General features: G+C 36.9%; 1 protein-coding gene across 2 annotated transcripts in view; it reads left to right on the top strand.

Moving 5' to 3' along the window:
• The window catches only part of gnao1a (guanine nucleotide binding protein (G protein), alpha activating activity polypeptide O, a), an 88329-nt gene that overhangs the window by 18008 nt on the left and 46374 nt on the right, over window positions 1–23947 (top strand). For both annotated transcript variants that reach the window (XM_079875109.1, XM_079875110.1), the window contains exon 3: window positions 3680–3821. In XM_079875109.1, the coding sequence (XP_079731235.1) occupies window positions 3680–3821 (142 nt within the window). The remainder of the gene's footprint in view (window positions 1–3679; window positions 3822–23947) is intronic.

Genomic DNA, 23947 nt, shown 5'->3' with positions numbered 1-23947 from the left:
GAAGAGTTCAGATGCAAAAGCCTCTAAGTGCCATCTGAAATGTTCTTCTTGAATGATCATTTTTATCAAGCTCGTATATTTAAGTTCAGTAATTTCACTTAAATGACAATTAATAGGTCATTTTAATTGGCATTTAATTGAAATTACTGAACTTAAATATACAAGCTTGATAAAAATGATCATTCTAGAAGAAAATTCATATTTTATTTTTAGCTTTTATTTGTGTTATTGTGATTTAAATTCATTTTAATAGAAACACCAGAAAATGTATATTTCAGTATATTCTAGAACTTTTTTAAGGGCTAAGCAAGTAATCATGATTTAATCTTAATAATTAATTTAATAATTAATTATTTTTGTAGTTTACCACAAGTGGCATTAATAAAACATCATCTATCGTACATTTTTTTTTTTATTCCTTAACAAAGACACTGAATGGTTTAAAACTGAATGCGATTCACTTTGTATTTTACACTTTGTACACAAACTGAGTTACCAAATTAAGCATTATATAAACTACAAAAGTTTATTATGATTAATTACTTTACAAAATTGTATATAAGATAATAAAATATTAAACAATGTTACTGGTGCTTCTATAAAATGAATTGTAAACTGGTTTAGAACTATAATTTCACAGTAAGAGTGGTTTTGGTTGAACTAAGTGCAATGCTGAGCTAATGACAGGTAGCAGCCTTCAGGTCACCTGGGATTATGTGTGTGTGTGTGTGTGTGTGTGTGTGTGTGTGTGTGTGTGTGTGTGTGCGTGCATACAAGTGGTCAAAAATATCATCCCCAAACACATGCTTCTTCACACCTCTCTCTGGCACCAGTCTAATAAACCAGTGTGATGTCTGGGTCTGCATAATGCCAGGCTTTGCCAGTCTGTCTGGCTTTTCTCATGCCGCACTAACACCATTTACTAAGACCAGCCGAGCACTGATGTGATAATTCATTGGCTTTCGCTTTCAGGCCAGACAATGCCATTATCCATCAAAGAAATGCATATAATATTATTTGAAAAGGGGGGTCAAAGCCTCATGATCTAAAAATGACTTACAATCTTTCAGTATTGCAGAACTGACAGATGTCCAAACCTAATTTCAGCTAAATCAATTGAATTAGGGGTTTTAGCCACAGTAACCTAGTGCCATTGGGGCCCCCCTTTGTGGTTTGGCTCCAGCGGGGTCATATTCTCTGTGAGAAACCCGTCCCTGCTGTTCCGAATGCTCAACTTTCCCCAGATCAAAGTCAGGCATGCTGTCTATCGCAGAAATAACACCATTTTATCGTAGCTAATGAGGTTCAAGTATTAAATGTGAGAGTGAGTGGGGGAAAATGCATCTAATAAGAGACAGTAAAACCCACGACAATGTACAACATAACTTAGGAATCAGGAGGATGTCTACATAGGACACGCTGCACTCCAACACAGTGTTGGATGATAGAGACACAACTAATGCTGTATCCACTGAACATGATGATTAATACCCCCTCCTCATCACAAAACTCCATCTTCCACTGGTTTTTCAGTAGCACAAAATGAAGAAACAATAGCTATAATAGCTACAGTAGTAGTCAACTAATAAAATCATTAATCATTCATCAATTGCATTTATCATTTAGAAGGCACTCGACATGTGGCTTTTGACATGCGTAGATATAAATGTATACTAATTAAAAAAGATAAACTATTTATCACTAGAATGCCTGTGTGAATGCGTCATCCAGACTTTACAGGTACTTGATTGCTTTTTCGAAATGTTTTGCATTACATAATGTACTGGCAGCATTAACAAAATATAGCAACTTTTTCTTTTTTCTTTTTTTTTTGGACTGACTGACTGACTGACACATTAGGTGAAATCAGCTACTGTCAAATATACTGATCTGGATGGGATTGGTATCTCTGTAACTACTAAGATGGTAGTGTTTTTTTTTTGTTTTTTTTAAAGTGAGTGTTGCCAATAGGTTGTAGAAACTATTGGATAATGTGTGTGTATATATGAGATGCTAACAATACTTGAACCACTACCTATTTTACCCAGAAAGTTAGTTATGGTAGTCACAAGATATACAATGAATGGACGCAAAAATAAATGAGGAGAAACATTGTGAGAAAAAAATAATAGATTTATGGATTGTAGAGGTTGCGTGACACATTGCTTGATTTGAATGAGATTAAAATAACAAAATATGTTTGCGTAAACGAATCTAGTCTGAATAGCATTCAGTCTTAGGGTGTATTTACACCAGGAAAGTCCTATAGTTCACTTGCTTTGGTGCGGACCAAATACAATGTTGATTTTTTTTGGTAGGGTTCGCTTTCACACTGCTCTTTTTGCAAGTGAACCAAAATTTGTAAACATAACCACATGTGTGCTAAGGTCGTCCATTCATTGGACAGGAATTCTCAAGCAGGGAAAAGCAGGTGCAAAAACAGGCTCAGTATGAAGATATTCCGTAATGCAATATTTGTTCTTTTACTGATTTAGTGTTATTCTCTAAAAACGCAATATTAAGAAGCTAATGAGCATCATATGATAGAATGTCATCTCTACGATGTTGTAATTAGGATTTTGCGAAGACGAAGATGTGCTGCAAGACGGTTCTGGCGGAGAGAGCATGCTCTTAACTGATAAAGTTCAAACATTATTAAAAACAAGTGAACAGTCAGTAATAAATTGAGAACAAATACACAAATTACAAGCAGAGATAATAGTAAATAACAAAGTTTCAAAGTCTAACAGTAGTATTCAGGTAGGCTACAGAAATTATTAAGCCTAAATGTAAAATAACACTATTTGTTCACTGAAGAAATTAATTATAGTTTCATCTTTCTTAAAGTTGTATTTTGTTATTTTATTAATATTAATAATGACACAGACAACAGTAGGAATATTGAGTGTCTGCTGTCTCTTTAAGACCAAATGCATGGACCGAAAAAAAATTACAAACTATAACTATGACATAACCGAGAAAATACTTGACGAGTTTTTAACATAATTTTGTGTGCATGTGTGTCCGTTCAAGGGCAAGGAAACGCAAAAGAGGAATCAATTCAGTGTTCGAGCGCTGTCTGAAACGCGTCTCTCTCTCTCTCTCTCTCTCTCTCTCTCTCTCTCTCTCTCTCTCTTGCAATTGGGTCGGTCCGCACCCGAGTGCGATTGCTGTATTCACACCTGCCCATAAGATTCGCACCACGGGGGGAAACAAACTTGAGTTAGATTTAATCGAACCAAACAAGTCAGGTGTGAATACACCCTTACATTAAAAAGATTATAATCTTATCATTTGTTTTTGGTCCTCTTGGTCTCATGAAGTTGAGTGCCTCTGATTTAGATCATGTTACTGTACATCTAATCGTCACTCACTGACTTTATGAATTATGCATAAATTAACTGTAATGGCGTTAAAGTAAACTTTATTTAAATTGATCAATACTGAGAGCAAGGTAGGACAGCCGCATGGCGGATCAGAAGTCACGTTGAAGCCGTGACACACAGATAACCAAACATATTGCATCACTATCTGTATATGCTTGAACATCACTATGTTTGCTTTCTATATCCACACACACACACACACACACACACACACACACACACACACACACACACACACACACACACACACACAAACTGCATGCTCTCTAACATGGCTTCTGTTATGTGTGTAGGATTATCCATGAGGACGGTTTCTCTGGTGATGATGTGAAGCAGTACAAGCCAGTGGTCTTCAGCAACACCATCCAGTCTCTGGCCGCTATCGTGCGTGCCATGGACACACTGGGGCTGGAGTACGGAGACAAGGAGCGTAAAGTGAGTTCAACACAAACCCTGATAAGCTGAAACACTCATTAAAGAGTGGCATTCCCATTGTGATTATAACCTTATGGATTATAATTAAAACACTTATGATCAGCTGTAATTTCACTTTACTTTAAAGCAAGACCGAAGAACATGTACGCAAGACAAATATATACTGTTCTGTGTAAGATGATTCAGGAAAATCAGATGACATGGGTAAATGACAGTTGCTTGTAGCCTTATAGCTTTATTGTTCCTGTGGCTGTAACTATGAGCTATAATGAATTGAACTCACAACTCAGTAAGGATACATAATGGTTTTAAAGAGACCTTTAAACCTTTTTACATTTGGTTTGGTTTTTATAGGAATATTCCAGGTTCAGTTTATTTCATTTTCTTAAAAAAAATAGAGGTGAGCACTTGCAATGAGATTAAATGGGGCCATGCAATGTGAAGATAGTTTATAATAATATGAATTTATATACAATAGTGAATAAATAATATAATATAGTAATTATTAAAACATTTTGTATTATTGTCAAACTTATTGTAATTTTTGAGCTGTAGAGCTTTTTAAATCATTTTTACAGTTGTTTTACGGTTTATGGTACTGCGTTATCGTGGCAACAAAGTTGTAAAATTGGATCTAGTTTTATACAGGTTCGTAAGTTTTTTCTTCCAAACACCAATCATGATTCATGTTAAAGGGATAACATTTTTGTCATTTACTCACACTCAAGTTGTTCCAAACCTGTATGATTTTTTTCTTCTTCTGATCATAAAAGAAGATATTTTGAAGAATGTCTGTAATCAAACAGTTGACGGTAGCCATTGACTTCCATAGTATATATTTTTTCTTACTATGGAAGTCAATGGCTACCGTCAACTGTTTGGTTACCAATATTCTTTAAAATATCTTATTTTGTGTTCAACAGTAGACAGAACCTCATACAGGTTTAGAACAACTGGAGGGCGTGTAAATGACCATTCCTTTAACACACATATTGTTTACATCTTTGGCTATACTGTTGAAACATTGAGCGTTTTGATTACATTATGCCACAATTGTCAATGGATATTATATTAACTTATACTGAACCTGGATGTTCCTTTAATAATAATAAAAATCATTCTACTAAAGACTCTATGCATTGAAGACACAACCAGTAATCTAATCTAAAGGAAAACAGATGTGGTAAACATCGATAGACTCCAGCCACAGCAGATATCGTTTCCCTCCCCCTAATACATAAGTAAAATGGTTTGGTGCTGATGGGAAGCTTCATCTTAAGATTCCTCTGCTAATGCATTCTATCAGTGACAATATAAGACTCATAATCCCATTGTGCCCTTTCCCAAAAGCTTTCTCACTATAATGTCAGAGTCAGTGAACTCATTGACCTTTAGCAGGAAGAAATGTTTCACTTTAATCAAGCCAAAGCTATCAGTATAGAGGGAACAGTCATCTGAAATATCCATCGATTTGAGATATTTTCTCTTGTGAGAAATAGAGCACGTCTTCATTTCCAGGTTGAGTTACACCTCAGGAAGCTGGCCTTGAAGGGCATCAGATCTATGTACCTAATAAGAGAGGTTAGATAGCGATGTGGCATAATGTGTAAGTGTGTTGGAATGTGACTACTGGGCCCACATGGAACCGGACTTTTCTGCTTTTTCTGTTTCATTTGCTGTTTTTTGTTAGGGAGAAGCACAATTTGGCACAATTATGACTTAAACAGATAAAGGAATATTACAGTTAAGGGACTATTCTGGGTTCAGTACAAGTTAAGCTAATTCCACAGCATTTGTGACAGCATTTGTTGATTATCTAAAAAAAAGAAGAAAAAATAGAAAAGCAAAACCCAAAGTAAAGTTATAACCAAGTAAACTTGGATATAACTTTACAAAAAATTTTATTAAGCAATTAAATTTTTTTAATGAAAATTTTAATATATATTTTTTTCACACTAGAATCATGTTGTCACACACACATATTGTTTGTTTTTTGGCTATAAACGGTTGAAACCGTTTATGGATTGGCCCTGTTCACTTCCATCGTAAGTGCTTCATGATAAACCAGATTTTTGCCTTTTTTAAAGAAAAGGAATGACCTTCTTCATTCTTTTGGTAATCGAATGTTGTCAACAGTGCTTAACTTGTACTGAACCCGGAACATTCCTCTTATACAGCCCTGAGCGAATTCTGCATAGATCCTTCAGAGTTCTTTGTGCACCAAATCCATGTGGGCTGAGTTCTGTCTATTGCCAATGGTGGGATTGATCACAATGGTATACAGTATGTGATGTGTTCCAAAGCTATAGAGAGAGGATCCTATATGACACTTTCCTCATTGTAAATCGCTAAATGTAAGTGCATACAGTATGTATACCGGTACGTTATTCCTGAGAACAGATCACTTACACGCATCCACATGAACTCGCGCATCCACATGAACATGGCTCACACATTTTAAATCTGAAGTGTGAAGCTTTTATTGGAACAACCTAGCCTCTATAGATCTGTTTGCCCTTTCTTTCTTTCTGTCTTTCTTTCTTTCTCTCTCTTTCAGTGTGTTTCTTGCTTTTATTACCTTCTCAGCTTCCCTCTTTCACTCTCTCTCTCACTGATCTGTCAGTCTATGTATGCACAGGCACAACCCTCTCTCCTTCATATCTCCCTTCTCATATCTCCTCTTCTCTCTCACCAATCTGGCCCTGTTGCCATGACAACCTCATGTTTGTCTCTCTCTCTCAATGCATTCCACAAGTCTGTGTCCATGGGCAATGTCACTTGCATTGCACTCTGCCCAGCACCAAAGAGGCAACAATCTCATGTGACCATACACGCAGTGTGTGTGACCAGAATGAGAAGTGTCCAAACACACACTCAAAAGCTCTATATAGAGAGACTTGAGTTGCAATAAATTTAATTTGAGTTTGACGCTATCATGTTGCTAAGATAACTGTGTGAAGCCTAAAATAAAAAGACAGAAATATTGGGAAAAATTATGTAATTGTTGATTATAAAATATTTTATTATATTATGTATTATTTTATTATTAAATGTATTGTATTATTAATATTATTTGTTAGATAATTTTGTTATAATAAAATAATCAATATTATACCAATCTATGTTTAGCAATAATTTTAATATTGAGTGAAACATAAGTTGACATTTTTGTAACCATTTTATTATCTGCCATCTTGGGTTTATATTTACACCCTGCTCCAGTGTTGTTATTGTTAACTAAAAACCATTAAAAATCTTTTTTGTTTATTGAAATGAAGCTGAAATAAAAAAAGCCTGGTCTCATTGTTAATACGTAGGTACATTTGTACATTTACAGGTTGTACAATTGTTGCACGTTTGAATAGATGCTGAAACTTGCAATATGGACCTATTGGGGCAACATTTAATCATAAACATTATGACGTATTTAAGAAAATGTAAAATGTTTACGAATCTTTCATATCATAGATATTTGTACAATTGCCCTTTTTTTGATCATTTTATGGATACATTTTAGATCACTTAACCCTACCCCAAACCTAATCATGACCATTTTATAGAGCCTACCCATTCTTAAAAATATGGAGTTATAAAGAAAAACATAACAGATAATTGTAATAATACTCATTTATTCATTGCAAAAATGTCAAAAGTGGTTCCAAAAGTAGTTCAAATGACGATGTGTTGCAGTCGCAGTATATAACAGTTATGTAACAGATTTGTATGATTAAAAGCCGAATTTAAGTTCTCTCTGAAAGTCTTATCCCGGTGCACATTTCTCATTTAAATGCACATCAACGGAAACACGGCATGTCACAATCTGTGAATACTCATGAGATCACGTAGAATAAAATAAATAAAAATAAAGGCTTTCTCAAAATATTATAACAGTATCTCAATAATACTAAAATAACACTGCTCAATTCAACATGCATTCTGGGTTTTTATAATATGTATATGTATTACCATCCTGTCTCTGTAATTTTGGAAAAGAGCATGTATCTGCCTCATGCCTTTCTATAAATCCGTACACACTTTTCTACAAAACACCCTGTCTTGGCTTACCACACATTTGCCAGCGTCATCGAATGATGCCGGTATCTGGATATGTTATACTACGCTCTGTGATAATTTGTTACAGGAGTCAATTTTCAGGAACTGCTGTCTATTTTTATATGTTCTGCATATGCCATGTACACATGACACACATATTCCATGTACATTCTTGTCATGTCTCTATACATGCAGCTGTCCTGGTAATCACCCAGGATCCTTTTTCTTTGTAGTGTAATAGTGGATGATGCTATGGCCTGGGGCAGAAAGTCCATTCATCCTAGTTTGATTCAGAGCTCACCACAGCTCACACAGCTCATCTCATTGCTGCCATGCTTATGGTCCTCTACATTACAGCAAAATGGCTGCCGTTCTGAGCGGAATGGGTTCCATAAGGAGTTCCAGCATGTTGGTGTGACCTTGCCAGGGTTCCACACATCCTGAGCCACACTACGACTGATAATATAAATGGCAGTCTGTGGTGGGCAAGGGCCGTGAGCCCAGTGCCTGGCACCCAGATGGACACAGATGGGCTTTGCCATTCAAGCCCTCTGCTTTGACTGCAGCATCATGACGAAGCGAGTGAAAAACTCTACAAACCCAATTGGGTGTCACTAGACTACGTGCTAAATGCATGCAAATTTATATTCAAAATTGCCCCAAAATAGAACTGAGCACTAGGATTGCTGTCAGAATTAGGAGTGTTTGCTCATGGAATGACTTTGAGTGAGAGACGGAAGTGAAAAGCTCTAAATTTAAAGTGATTTATCTCGCATTAGTGCTGACACTCTGGCGACAGCTCTCCTCTCTGGACATTTCTATTACTTATTCTCTTATAACGATAAATATGTGCTTGCAGAATCAATTTAATGCATATTAAGTGTTTTTTGGGTTATACAAAGAGTTATTTTATGGATCGGGTGCTGCAGTGTGTGAAAAATCTGTTCTTTCAGGCAAAACTGATTGGATGCGGGCAGTCACTCATATGAATTGCTGTCTGTGGCCACTTGGAATATGTCGACAAACAGTGGCTTTTAAAGTATCGAGACACATTAATGATGCTTTGTTTTTCCTTTAAACTTAATGGAAATCCCAACGGTGGCTTTTAAAGTAGTTCATGACTTGAGGCAAACAGGCATCCTTTGTGTTTAGTTTGAGTAGGGCTGCACGATTTATTGTATTTTTGTATTCCTGCCTCTCTTGATTAATTAAGCATAATTGGTCTGCTGTTTATTTATTTAGATTTTTTTATTCATTTGACATTTGTTATCTTGCTTTGTTAATAACAAGCTTTCATGCTTTGAGTTGCCAGATGCCACGAGTTTAAATCTCTTAGTCAGAGCTTTTCACTTAAATGGGTGCATTTTTCCACCTAGTGTTTTACCTATCTTCCCAACCTGGCGAACTTGCACATGTGCTCTCTCTGCACTGCAACAAAAGCTCTGATAATCACAGTCAAACATGTATGTTGGAGTTTAGCGATCTCAATTTATTCTGCTCAAATGAACGTGTAATACACCCAGTCTGTGTTCCTCTATGAGGCTGCTCGTATTATTTACTGCAACTACTGTAAATCTGTGAGCAGTGACAAACAGTAATTCCAAACATTAATCTCGACTATATTGTTTACGGTTGTGGTTGCTGAATAAATGCACTTACGTAACCTCTGTACTATAATACAAAGTATTTTTGTTGTTTTAATAGGAAAACATTAACATAATTAGGAATTATTGAATATTATTTGGAATTACGTTTAAGCTTTTGAGAGAATCTTTTTAAAGTTTAATTAGTTTTCATAATTTAGAAAGTGTTGCATTTATATGATAAATGTAAAAAATCAGGAAACTACAGTAGATGAGGTTAAATAAACCCTGCATATGAGTTGACGTACTCTTGATTTGTGCTTTTGTTCTGATGTAATTCTGATGTAAAATGTAAAAAGAAATTTCTCAAATGAGAACAATTATGATTAATAATCGTGATTATCATTTTTGAGCAAACAATAGTGATTATCAGTTTAACCATTATCATGCTGTCCTAAGTTTTGGTTTGGATCCTTCATTGCTCTCTATGCAAACCGTCACTGGGGTATTTGGTAGTTTATTTTGTATGAGTCTGCAGGCTTCTCTGCGTGTGTCACTGAGGGAAAACAGTTGAGGAATAAGGAAGAGAGGGTGCTGGCACCAGAATATTCCCTGCAGTCCCGGCAACGCCCCAGTGGTGCTCACGCTCCCACTCATTATCCAGAGAAAACTCATCTGAACAGCCTCATCATCAGCTAATAGTCTTAATGTAAGGCTGATCTGAGATTAATTTTGATTAAAGATTTAAAAAAATAATGATGCCCACGGATAAATAATTTATAATAAATACTGTAATATTCCATAAAAACAAGAATTGTCCATTTTGATTGCATGGTGAGTTTAAGATAAGCAGTTTAAGGAGAAAATAAACTCCAGTTTGACATACACAATATTTTAGTGTTCTGCTTGAGATACCCACATCCTGTACTCCACTAATTTCTTTCTAAAATGTTGTGCAGTTTCATTTAGTGACTTTAGGTAAAAACATTAGTATAGATTTTATAGACTAACAGTGGCCATGAAAGTAGTTAGTAGTATGAGTTGGGAGTTCTCCCGCCATTATATAGTCATAAATTCACATTTAAAGATCCCGAATGTGAAAATATTTGCATATTGGGTGCTCTTTTTGGTCCAGGTCACCCTGCATTTTGGTACGTACTTTGTGAAGTTGTTGTAGACAGCCTGTACCATTGCTAAAAATCAGAGGGGAAGGTTGACGTATTTATAGGATGTGTAAATTAATTTTGCGTGAGGCAGAACGAGAGCCCTCCAGGATTATTAACAGATATCTATCCCAGCAGATTACACCGCAGCCTCCATTTTAATTGAGACTTTAATTGAGAATTTATGTCATGTCTCTGGTGCTTGGATTTAGTAAAAGGATGACTGGGTCCCTTCTCCCCAGCCTTACAGCTCATCTACACAGATCCCAAATATAATTATTTCTGATGCATTTTAATTATATATTGGGTTAATCAGTTTACCTCAGTGAATCTTTACTCAGGAGAACCTACTTGTGTTTCCCGGGCTTTTGCTTTTTTTTTTTTTTTCTTACAAGTTGTATGTCAGGGATAGCACCTATTTGTTTGTGGTCCTGGTACACTTGGTATCGCAATCATTTCTGAACCAAGGACCCCTTTCACAATCCTAAACTGTTTACAGACCCTACAGTAAATTTGAGCTTAACTTTAATAAAAAAAAAAAAAATTATAAAATAAAATAATAATAGGTAAATGGGTATTTTGCACACTTTGATAGAGCACTTCTAATAAATCACTGAATCACTCTCCCCACAATCTCAACTGTCCCGACCCACTTTTTTATATATATTATTTTATTTTACTTAATGTCAGTAGTTTTATAGTGTATCTTTATCTTCAGTTTTTTATATATATGGGTAAAATACTGTAAGACACTGTAATCCAGACTTAATATTTTTTAGTAGGCTTTAGTAAACTAAGCAAAATTGCAACTGAACCTGATAGGCGATGAGCATGCATTTTCCTTTTATGGAAAATAGCATCTACTGTTTTGGATTGTTTAAAATAATTAAAATCCAAAATTTTGAATGATCAAAGACACTTTTATACTTTTACAATTCTTTTTTTTTGAAGTCACATTCAAAACACACAGCTCAAAAATCTGAGGAGGTAAGTGTTTGAATGGGTGTGATGCTTCTGAGCTGAATATTAGCTCCGTGTTTTAGCTGGTTCATGCTTCAGCAAGGTTATTTGTGCAATCAGCTCAGCATGAGTGGTTTTGAGTTTTACTTTCTCTAGCAAAGTGTGTTGGCAAAGTTCTAACAGCCAATCAATGAAGTTGGGTTTGATGAATGTGTCTCCCTAGTGCCGCCCTTGCCCAAACTGTGCTGCTGTCACTCTCTAGCAGATCTGTGATCTTAATTGGAGAGCCAAAATTAAAGCGATGAGGAACAAATATCACCTCAGCCAGATGGTCCACGTTAGTGGGCTAGCGAGCCGGCCACGTCTTCGGCATATGGCCAGCTCTTATTACAACAGACACATCAGTCTTTGTGTACGTGTGTGTTTAAACATGAGAGTGCACATGTGAGAGTGTGATTATGACAGGCTGTATATTTGCCCTTGAGTACTGTAATAACATTAGAGCTTTACTGACAAGCTGTTTGACATCATGGGAAAAGACAGAGAAAGAGGATGAATGAGTTTATTGTTGCTCCTTAGAATATCTGATTTGAATCTCTACAAATGTTTCTTTATGGAGTCGCTGGTATATTCCCTCATAGAGAGTCTAGTCAGCCAGAGATCAGAGTGTAAAATGGTTAATGCAGAGTCATGAAGGAATAATGTCTCTCAGCAGTTCCAAAGGTTACACTCAATTCATTAATGCTTCATAGAGTGGCGGATGTATGGAGTCCTAACACGTCTTTAATATTGGTATTAGTCGTCATTTTTAAATCTTCTCTGCCATGATATGAGATATTAAAAAGAGTATTTTTCTTGCCAAGTTAAAAGAAAGTGTCAAACATTTAAAGGGTTAGTTCACTCAAAAAGAAAAATTCTGTCATCATTTACTCTCCTTTATGTCATTCCAAACCCGTAAAACTTTTGTTTATCTTCAAATTACTAATCAATTTATTTTAAATTTAATCTGAGAGATTTCTGTCCCTCCATTGAAAGTCCACAAACTACCACTTTGACGCTTCAAAAGGTTCATAAAGAGATAGAAACTAATCCATATGAATTGAGCGTTTAAGTCCAAAATTTCGGAGATTCATTCTCGTGTGTAAAGTTTTAGCTTCCGCAAGAACCAATGAGGTTTGTTCTCACGCGTCAAGCAAATATGGTTGAGTTTCTGTTTATGTGTGGTGATCAATGTTAAGATGTGAGTAAAAGCCTAAATTCAATCTGTTCATCATATGAAGCGATCGAGTATCTTCAGAAATTTGGACTAAACTGTTTGATTCATATGGATTAGTTTTACGATCTTTTTATCAACTTTTTGTAACGACAAAGTGGTAGTTGTGTGGATGTCAATGGAGGGACAGAAATCTCTGATTTCATCAAAAATATCTTTATTTGTGTTGTGAAGTTGAACGTAAGTCTTACGGGTTTGGAATGACGTGAGGGTAAGTAATTGATGACATTTTTTTTTTCATTATTCAAGGAAAAATAGATAAATAATTCCATTATTATTGAGAATGTTTTTTTATTTTTTATAAAAAATATTGTAGTATTAGGGCTCCAGACTAACATTTCAGAGCAGTGACACCGGTGCTGCCAATTTCTACGGAAGGTGAAACCAGTATCTGATTTAGTAAAAAAACATAATGTTACATGTTTTGTCTCAATGAAATGGATATTTCACAGTAACTTGTGCCTACAGTAGCAGTAGCTTAAGTTGGGATGTGGATGCAAATGCGACCTAAACAAAGTTAAGTCACACCGGCAGGAAAAAAGTTTGCAAAATGTATCAATTTTGTTGCAGTCCTGGCTTGCATGAAATATTTATGGCCAGTACAGTTACAGGATCACCCTCAATGTAAAATGACATTATTTTCCTATTTGTTGTTATTTCCATAGCACTGATGGTTTTCCTCATGGTTTCTGTTGTTTGTTGCCTCTGGGCAGACTAAAAGGAATAATGGTTTTGTTGAAAGTATGACCAACACATGAATATTTACATGACACCCACAGTGTATATGCCTCTGGAATACAGTGATGACAACCAATTTGTGTTCGCACAAGAGAGATGAAGACCTCCTACTGTTTTTTTAACAATTACTTTTCTAATTGGCCAAACCAGAACCAAATTTTACTGTCCACCACTGTTAACCTCTTTAGCAACACTGAATTAAAGTAAATGACCCTGGAAAGTGTTCTTTAAAACCGACAAAAATGGAAGAATTAGAGCATCAAATCGAAGTATAAAATCGATTGGTGGACTTGAACCCGACCCACAAAGCTCCCCAAGGGTAACAGGAATGTCTATTTTGTTCAATGGAGGCACAAATCTGGCTTGAAGTGTTTATTTTGTTTTATTAATTTTATTTTTAATATTTTATGGCTGATTTAAACGTAAATGCCATTATGCACTGGCTTTATTCGCAGGCTAACAATCAGCAGTTGATTGGCACCCTGAGAATGGCATTACTACAACACATCTTCAAGCCAATCGATTATCCTAATCAATAAAATAGCCAAGAACCGAATAGGGAAGCAATTTGTCCATCATCATTGCTTAAAAAGAATATAGCTTTGGATTCTTATATGAGCCTTATTTAAGGCCACAAAAAATGGCTTTTAAATACAGCTACTCCATGTTCAAGGCAACAGAAGGGGTTTCAGGTGTACAGTAGAAAACCTGGACACTCTCGGCCCAGTAACACTCTAGTCTCTACATGCATGTGTGGATTTCAGCCTAATTGACATGGCAGTATTTTTTTAGTTCTGGCCTCATTCAGAAATGCCTGTGCATTCATCCCATAACAGCCAGGGCTTTGGGGCTTTTGGTTTTGATCTGAATTCGCTTTGACTTGTTTTTCAGAATTTCTCCTCGTAGCACCCTCAGAGACATCTTTGCCTTTGTTACCAAGAATGACTCCTTCGCATCATATGACCCGTCCCATGAACGGCATGTCCAAAATGGACATTCAGGCTGAAAACAGGTTCATCACCCCTTCCTTCAGTACCTCCCCATTTGTTAAAGCCTTCTCAACCCCAGTCAGATTAAACAAGCACAGTGCTGAAGCTGGAGAGCAATAAGGTTCTGTAGTGCTCTGGATTTAGATGTAATTGGTGACTGGTAGAACTACCAGCACCATTAATAAAATGGGATTTGACTCTTCTGGGGATGTAATAGCACCAGCACCTTCAGCGATGATGTTTAGAACAGCACTAAGCCTCCGCAATTACAAATGAAGAAATGATTTCTTGCACTTACCCTAAAAATTGACGGATTTTGCCAGATCTTGATGGCCCTTGGGGTGAGATTACTGTAGATGCGCGAAATGACCCAGCGGAAAATTTGAAGAGAAATAGCACATTATATTGCAGCGAGGCCACTGTGATTGCCTAGTTTCCTGTGGCCACAGTGTGGAACATCATTTACACTTAAGCTCACCTTGTTTGGTCGAGAGATTTGTGATGATGCTCTACACTCTTGATCTACTTTCCAAAAAAAGACATAGTGTATTTGACTGTACTGTAGATCTTTCCAAGATCTTTTCATCCAATCCTAATTTTAGAGTCGAAACGGTCCATTTTATAATATAAGTTTTACTTTATTGAATCTTTTCTTTTTGTATTATTTATTTTGAAGCTGTTTTTGCACTGATGCCAGATTTGAATTTTTGTGTGCAAGGCAGATGCATCTGGATATCAATTACTGCTTGAGGAAAACTACCAAAAAATTAAAAAGCTACATGACACTTTGATACAGACTGCTTAAATTTTCTTGTTTAGACAGATCATTATCAAGAACACAGAACACTGATTATTATACTTTGATTATTTACTGTTTTTGAACAGCTTTGGTTTATTTTAAACAGTGTAAAAAATGTCTTAATGTTTTTTTTAATGGTATAGATTAATATAAATTAAAATTTTACTAATTATATGATTTTTTTTTTTTACCTCAGTAGGGTTTTGGCCTCTCTTTCATGCTGGTTAAGCTGATATTTTCTCCTTGCTGCCGCCTATCATGTCAGAGAATAGTGCAACGGAGAATGTCTAAGGTATGAGCCCTAGAGCTTCGTGAGCAGCACGCAGCGTCTGCATTGGTTCATAGTCCGTGCATCAGGGATAAACAAGACATTAGCGGGCAACTCAGCTTACAGTTTTACAGATAGTGACTGGCCCTAGTGCTGCTCTGCTGAGTCTCACTCTGGCTGTTTATGGAAGTAATATAGTGTATATATTTGTGTCTTTCAGAAGAATTACGATAGTTAGGTGAGGCTTTTCCTATTAAGGGTAAATATAAACTGTCTTCACCATTTGCTCGCGATATATCAGCTGGCTTCACCTCAAACACATTTAGAGTGCTGGCGTGATCAACAGGAAGAAAAAAATGTCTTTGGTGAGTTAGGAGCTCAGAGGAGATTTCTGCACTGCATCACTGTACAAGCTGTCCTAAATCCTACAAAGGGAGTATAAACTTCAAAGAAATAATATGTTTTTTTATATATATACATCTTATACAATGTCCTTACCAGGAACAAAATCACTGCGAATCAGGACAGTTTTTATGTGTTTTCTCACAGACGATTCAGTCGCACTAAAGCATTTACATGAAATTATAAAAAGATAAATTATGTTTCGGAGCGACTGAAGTTGAGCTATGCATGCACACATACTTGTGTTATTGTATCAGCTCACAATGGGAGAATGCTCCAGATTTTCAGTTGACGTCCTTGTCCTTTGATGGCTCTTGTAACTGAAAGAAAGACATCAAAATGGCGGACATGAGAATCTGCTGGACAGTGTCCTCGATAGGTTTGATGCTGTAAAAATACAAAGTAATGTCACTTACTCTATCTGATGATGACTATGTCATCTTGACTCTCAGTCATACTGTATTGAGATAATGGGCTCTTGAGCTGTATAACTGATGATGTCAGAAAGCCCAAGCTAGCCTGTTAGCGTCGCTTAATGTCACAATTAAACTGAAGTAGCGAATTAACATTACAAGAAAACAAACCGTTCCTAAAATAAACATATACATGGATGAATCGTTCACAATAAGATAAAAAAAACAACAACAAGCTTTTCGAAAATCGATAGGGTGAATTTTTATTTCATGCAGACTCCTTTTTTCATTTACTTTTTACTCACAGTTTTTTTAGGCTGATTTAATCATCTAATCAACCCTCTTGTTGTGTAATTTCAGCTATAATTAGAATCTCTATGGAGGTTCTTTAGGGGGTGATCATGGGTCACCTTTGCAAAGGAAACGTGTTTTTCTTCCCTATTTTATTTTATTTTGTTCAATGAAGATCATCTGAATAAGAGCTTTTGCATTTTGCAAGAGCATATACAGATTCTTCTGGATTCTCAAATGCATTCAGGAGCAGATTCCCTTTTCTCCCCTGGGCCTCCTGAGCACATTGTGTCAGTCACTCCATTCTGTTAACATCTCACAGTAATGTCCATGCCATGAAAGCTCCTTGACCTGTGTGTCTCTGTGGAGTCGAGGCATTTTGCGTGCCTGGAAGAGCAGTGCACACCCACCCACCCCCTCCCCCACTCCCATCTTGTCCTTGCGCCAGGGCTGGCAAGGCATTGGGAAACAGCGCTGTGTGCTGAACTGGACTAATCCCGCCAGAAAACAGCTGAGCTTCCACCAGTCCGGCTCTTAACCAGAGCTGACAAGACAAGGGGCCACAGTGCTCTTTCAATGAAGCTGCTTGCTTCACACACACACATACACGGATACCAAGGCACTGGCTGGGCTTCAGACAGAGTAACAAGGGGTTGAAGAGATGTGAGGGGTGAGGAAGGGGGGTAAAAGGGGTAGGGAGGAGTCAACTAGTTGCCTGACAGTGAGGCTGGCTAGTGTAAATTTAAAAAATATATTTTTAGCAACAGTGCTAAAATGTAGATGAATTAAGAAATGCAACGTCTCTGAGAGGGGTTTTATGGTAAAAAATGTCATGCCGCTATATTGATTCCCCCTTAAAGCAGTAGCATTTGTGTAATAAATTCATAGTATTCAACAATAAATTTCAAGATTACAGTTAAACTTCAAAACACGATCCATAGATCTTTGATGTAGTAGTTTAGTTATTTTGATCTATGTAGGTATGCAGAGGAATGTCTTTAGCCATTGTGTTACATCTGTTTTTTTTTAAACAAATACAATAACTTAAACATTGCATTTAAGGCAACGCATTGTTGCAGTCTGTTCTGTCGTGAAACTCTAGATAGCACAGGATGATTGAGGTCCTTAAAGCTACACTGTGAAGGATTTTCTCCCATCTAGCAGTGAAATTGTATATGACTACCAACTAGGGCTGCACGATTTGGGGAAAATGTCATATTGCGATAATTGAGGTCAATATTGCGATTGCGATTGCGATATGCGATATAATAAACAAATGGTTTCATGAGTCAACTTGCTCAAGGAAAATAAATGCACACACAGATTAGTGATAATCTGCCTAAAGAAAAAAGTTCTTTAGTCAAGAGCAGTGAGTGTTTTTCTCTGTTCCTTTTGTTCTTTGATTAACTTTAGCGACAGATATAATTAGTGGCTACTGTGTACTGTCCCTTTAAGACCAGTCGCTGCTGTCAGAGACGCGGATCTCACACGCGCCTCATTCTCTCACGAGTCATCACAACTCTTCACGTTCATCATACGACTACTCTTATGTTATGAAGATACTCGACAAAAAGACATTTTGGCATAATTGTGTGTGTTATTGTTCGTTCAAGCTCGAAAGAGAACTGTATTCTGGCATGCTGTTTTGTGCGCACGCACGATATTAGCATGAGTCTTTCTGTGTGTCACAGTCAGGACATTCACAGGCAGCGCGTTCATTTTGGCATACGTGTGTTGTTCGTTCTACCGCGAAAGAGAACTTGATACTGGCGCGCGTCTATCTGTGGGTCGTGTGTATGTGTGTGTGTCTGTGTGTGTGTGTGTGTGTGTGTGTGTGTCAGGAGGACATTCACAGGCAGCGCATTCTTTTTTGTCTTATCGCGCATGAATGGTTTAAAAGCATTTGCATGAATAAGAGCGGGATCATGTAACACTAGCCAAAGGATGCCAAAAATGTACAGATGCTGCGTTAATTGCGTTAACAGCGCTAATTTGTTTATTTAATATAAAATCGCAGCATTTTGCGTCATATAATCGCGTAGGCTTGACATCGCGATTGCGATACGATTAATCGTGCAGCACTACTACCAACTGAATATTACTTTCTAGCCCCTCCCATTCCGAGGGGGTTTTAACTCCTATGGTGGCCGTATTATTTCAAATCTGCCGGCAGTCGCGAGTAATCTCCCCCTCGCTTTCGTCACGGTGCCACTGAGTGTAAAAACGCTAAAGGCGAAGCTTGAATCTCCAGGTATGTCCCTCTTTGGCTTATGTATTTTCAAGATGGAGGCGCAACATGGCTGCCGCCATTCGAGCGACTCGCTCGTATCTATTCTAAATGGCAGATTCTACGCTTACGAGAATACTTGATTAGTTGGTAGAAGTAATTACACATTAATGAGCACATATAATTTTGAAAGAACAAAGTGTTTTTTGCTAAGAATCAACTTACAAAGAAATTACACAGTGTAGCTTTAACTCAATCTGCTTGTAATCACATCATTCTCTATAGGGTTCCTGCCAATGAGCTCGCTGCTCAGCTTTCAAATACTTAGTCAGGATTTGCTGTAGCAGTTTGCAGCGCGCTTTCAGAAACCCTCTCATCTTCCCCAGCTCCATCTTCATAGATCTGCTACGGGCTATTCACGTATGCTATTTTATACAGCAGCAGCATGTCTTACTTGTTCAAAGCAGCATGTTGTGTATGTACTGGCAGTAGCAAGTCTCTGTACTTGCTCTGCAGCATCAGCAATAACTTACAGCAGCAGATCTATTCTGCCAAGACCAAACAATCAACATTGTCATATCCATTACCATGCAAAACACTCAGAGAGTTGTCATGACAGGAATACACTAGTTTGAGGTCAGTGAGATTGTATTCAAAGAAATTAACAATAATGTTACAAAAGATTTCATTCAAATATTTGAAGCTCTGAATCCTGAAAAAAGGAATCACGATTTCCACAAAAAATGTTAAGCAGGCCAACTGTTTTCAACATAATAATGTTTAAAACAGTTGAAACATAATAATAATGTTTCTTGAGTACCAAATCAGCATATTAAGAATGAATTCTGAAGGATCATGTGACACTGAAGACTGAAGTAATGATGCTGACAATTCAGCTTTTATATATAAAATATAAAAATTGCCATTTTAAATTGTATTAATATTAGACAATATTAAAAAAAAAACTGCATTTTTGATTAAAAAAATGCAGTCTTGGTAAAAATAAGAGCCATCTTTCAGGTCTCTGGACACTTCACCTGCCAACAAACAGAGTAATGTTTTGATAACACCACAGACCACACAGCCACATTCTTAATACTTTTCTGGTGAATCAACCTTCAAAAGAATTACTTATAGTTGTCTTTGCATATTATACTGGGATTACAGAAAGTATTTTAGCCATAAAGTATTACATCGTCTTTAAAATGTGTTCATTGTCTATATAAGTTCATTAGCACAAATCTGTACTTACATTTGTAGAGGTGGGGGATTGTGGTGAGATTGTGGTAGATTTCTCTTCTTGTTATTTTCTTCATATCTGGCAGCCATAAGGGAGTTAGACCGAGTGAGCGAGCAAAGTTTGTGTTAAATCAAAATGGAGGACTCTTTATGTGTGTTCACAAGCATATATAATGAAGCTGTCTAACACTGGTTTGTATGTGGTAAAAATAAAACGAGTGTGCCATTAATTTGTCTACCCAACATCCTTTATCAAAGAACCCCAAAGATAACTCTAAAACAGTTTTTAGTTGTGCATGTCTTTGTGTGTGCTCAAAGGAGCTATGTTGGGATTTAAAGCTGGAGACAGATGAAACATTAAAAAAGAAAAATGCCCTGGCTTTAAGAAAACTTCGGAAGTCAGGGTTGGAATGGAAAGAAAATTAAGCAATGAAGAAGTAAGATGGATGGAGATGTAGTGGAGACTGCAGATAAAAGAGAGAAGAGCAGCTCAGCCCATTGATTGATGGATGGATAAGACGAGTTTAAGAGCAGGATGCTCCTCCAGTCTGCGTGTCCAGAGGGGGATGGAGCTGGGCCGTGATGGGACTGGCAGCATTTGGGGCATCTCTTAACACAGGAGCTTTTTTTGCTCACAATTTCTAGCATGTCCCAGTTTTTGTTTTGTGACGTGTGCATCCCCAACCCCCACTTTACCCCCTCTTTTTCCTCAGTGCATATCCCACCAGAACTGCCTGAGAACGACAATTTTGCTGTTAGCTCTGAATAATACAGAATGTTTGCATTTATAATTTATGATTTAGGCAGGAATAGGACTTGACCGAACTGTGCATGGCTTTATGATGAGAAGAGTGCACTGGGAGGGCTTGGGGTTCAGGGAACACAATAGACTGAGTCAATATAGTGAGTTTCAATGTCATGCATATGCATTTTGTGAGTGACAATCAAGAAAGAATGTTGTTAATGATAGTAAGTGACGTACTCAGCCAGAAACACATGTAGTGTTTTGCAAATGCATCACATGTGCAATTTCTTGTATATAACTGTAAATAACTGCACTGTGTCTACACCAGGTGTGGTCGTTGTGGCTTTGCTCTGCATCGCAACAGCTTGAGACTGTCTACACTGGATGCTTCAAAATGAATAATCCAAATCTATTTGTCTTGTTGTCGGAAGTACACTCTAAAGAAAATCCATAAAAATAGGCCACAATGTTGGCAGAATTTTCCGTTTAATTTTTTTAAAGGTGTTTTACCTGTATTTTGAATTTTGAAATTCATTGTGGTGCGTTTTAGAGTTAATGGAAATGTCTGTAAAATTACTGGATAATGTCCGGGTAATAAGCTGCCAGTACATTTTCAGTTATTTTATGGATGTATTTTTTTTTACAGTGTAGTGCAACTGTATGGAGTATGTCAGAAATAGAACTGGCCACAAATTTACTGTTGGCTCCTCGTCACGTCATGCCACATCCAGTGAAGACAACATCACTAATTATAATGGAATCTCTTTGCTTTTGACTGGATGTGTTACACCACTCGCGTCTAGTGTAGACAGCAGTGCCAGTCCTAGACTTCTGGGGGCCCTAAGCTAAACTTTGTTTGGTGGCCCCTGTCAGTGCGTTCAAACCTCAAAATGACCTGACTTTCTGAGCAGTTTCACTGTCAACAAACAACAATGAGTTGAAACATTCAGTAATTGAATAAAAACTAAAACCAATAGGACAAATACAACAGAAAAAATATATGAATGAAATGAACAATTTAACCTACTACTAATAATAGCCTACTTTGCAGAAATTGAATAAGGTAATCAAATGTAAAAAACAAACAAACATTGTATAGTCTTCACTGTATGAATTAAATATACATTGATTCTTATTAAAGTTACTAATGTTATTTAGTAAAGATTTGTTTGATTAACATGAAATGACATAGGGAGCAGCAGTTTAAATAGGCTGCTGTCACTTTAAGATCAAATGCTCAGACCTAATACACTGTCAAGCAATCGATTACTTTACCAGCTGTTTATGTCCACTGAAGACATAACTGAATGCGTCCCCAAGATTGACATTTAGACATATTTTTGTGTATTTGTTCTTTTAAGCACATACCCGAAGCCCAAAGTAGCCTGTCCGTGTTTCTCTCCATCTGGGGTGGCGTGGGCAGAAACCCGCCTGTTGAATAGCGTCTCTTTCGCAGCTCAATACAATTTTAAACATGACGTTACATGATTCGACCGATTTGGATGTCAAGTATGGGTGACAGCGCACCGGTTTAAATAAAAAGAAACGGAAAGCGGCATTATGTTTTCATAATTGTTGGAGGCCAAAATCAAAATAGCAACTAAAACACACCCCTAAATCATTCTTGAAAGCAAGGGGGCCCCCTGGTGGTTCAGGGGCCATACGCAACTTGCGTACTTTGCGTATAGAGAGGACCCGCACTGGTAGACTGTTAGCATCTGCTTTTACAATAATAAATCACAAAACTTTAAGTACAAAGGGGTAACTTCAAGTCTTTGTGCCATCAAATTAGGACTAATGAATTTGTTTAACTAGATCTCATTGAAAAAGATGCTCCGTTATGAGAGTTGTTCACTATAAAGATAAAACTGGCCATAGAAGTATGCTTATGTTAATCTGTCTATGCAGTTTATTCTAAGGTTTGCTATAGCACCCCTTGTGGCAACTCTGAGAATGATTCATGTACTTGTCTTGCATTATGGATTGAGGTCTGACACATTTCAGTATGTTACAATGCACAATGTCAAGTTTACATAGCTAGAAATGTTTGCATTTATTTGCATAGCAGAATGGTATTGGTTCCTATCCTAATATTAGGCCATTGCAGTGTAAGACATAAATACTCTTTCCCTCTGACTGATTGCTCTTAGTGATTTAATGCAGTGAGCACTGCTGTGGTTAATATAACAACACTCTCCTTCTGATTCCTTCTGATGAAGGTTTTTGTCTCTGTGTATTTTTCATTCTAATTTCAAGTCATTTAGGATCAAAGACCTAGGGTTTTAAAAAATGTGGCTCCCAAGAAAATCACTGTCCAGGAAGCTCTGGATGATTTGAGGTTCATTTCACCTGAGAGGTGGTGACTTTGATCCCTCTCACTGCATAAAACATTTAGTGACCAGTTAACATTAGCCTTTCAAAACAGAATCAGAAATGATCAGCAATGACTTGCTTGATGTCACGTCCTTCTCTCTCATTCAGTTGCTCTGTGTTCCGTAATCTATTTCCCCTTATCTTGGATGGCTATCATATTTAGGGAATCCTTCTTTTTTTTATTGTTTAAATTGATGTGGCTTTTATGTACTGTTCAAACAATAGGACAAATACAACAGAAAAAATAGATGAATGAAATGAACAATTTAACCTACTACTAATAATAGCCTAATTTGCAGAAATTGAATAAGGTAATCAAATGGCTTTTATGTACTGTTCAACATTTGCTGACTTTATTTCAGTAAGGATATTTCCTTGTTTCTTTGGCTTGTTGGTCAGGGGTTAGCACTCTCTGCCTGTGTGTTTGTATCAATATGACGTGTTCAGTGTTTACTCATGTAATGCTCGACCTCTGTTTATTTTAAGGATGAGTTGTCGGCCTCTAGCCATTTTAGGTCAAACACTAAAAATATTTTTTATTCATCTGTTTTTTATGTTTTTTGCAGACATTTGGAAATATTCTCCCATTTAATGATAAATCAGAATCAGA

Source organism: Squalius cephalus (assembly GCF_949319135.1).
Source record: "Squalius cephalus genome assembly, chromosome: 6".
In the NCBI taxonomy this organism is placed as follows: domain Eukaryota; kingdom Metazoa; phylum Chordata; class Actinopteri; order Cypriniformes; family Leuciscidae; genus Squalius; species Squalius cephalus.
The sequence above is the reverse complement of the archived record's forward strand: the minus strand, read 5'-3'. Positions and strand labels throughout refer to the sequence as shown.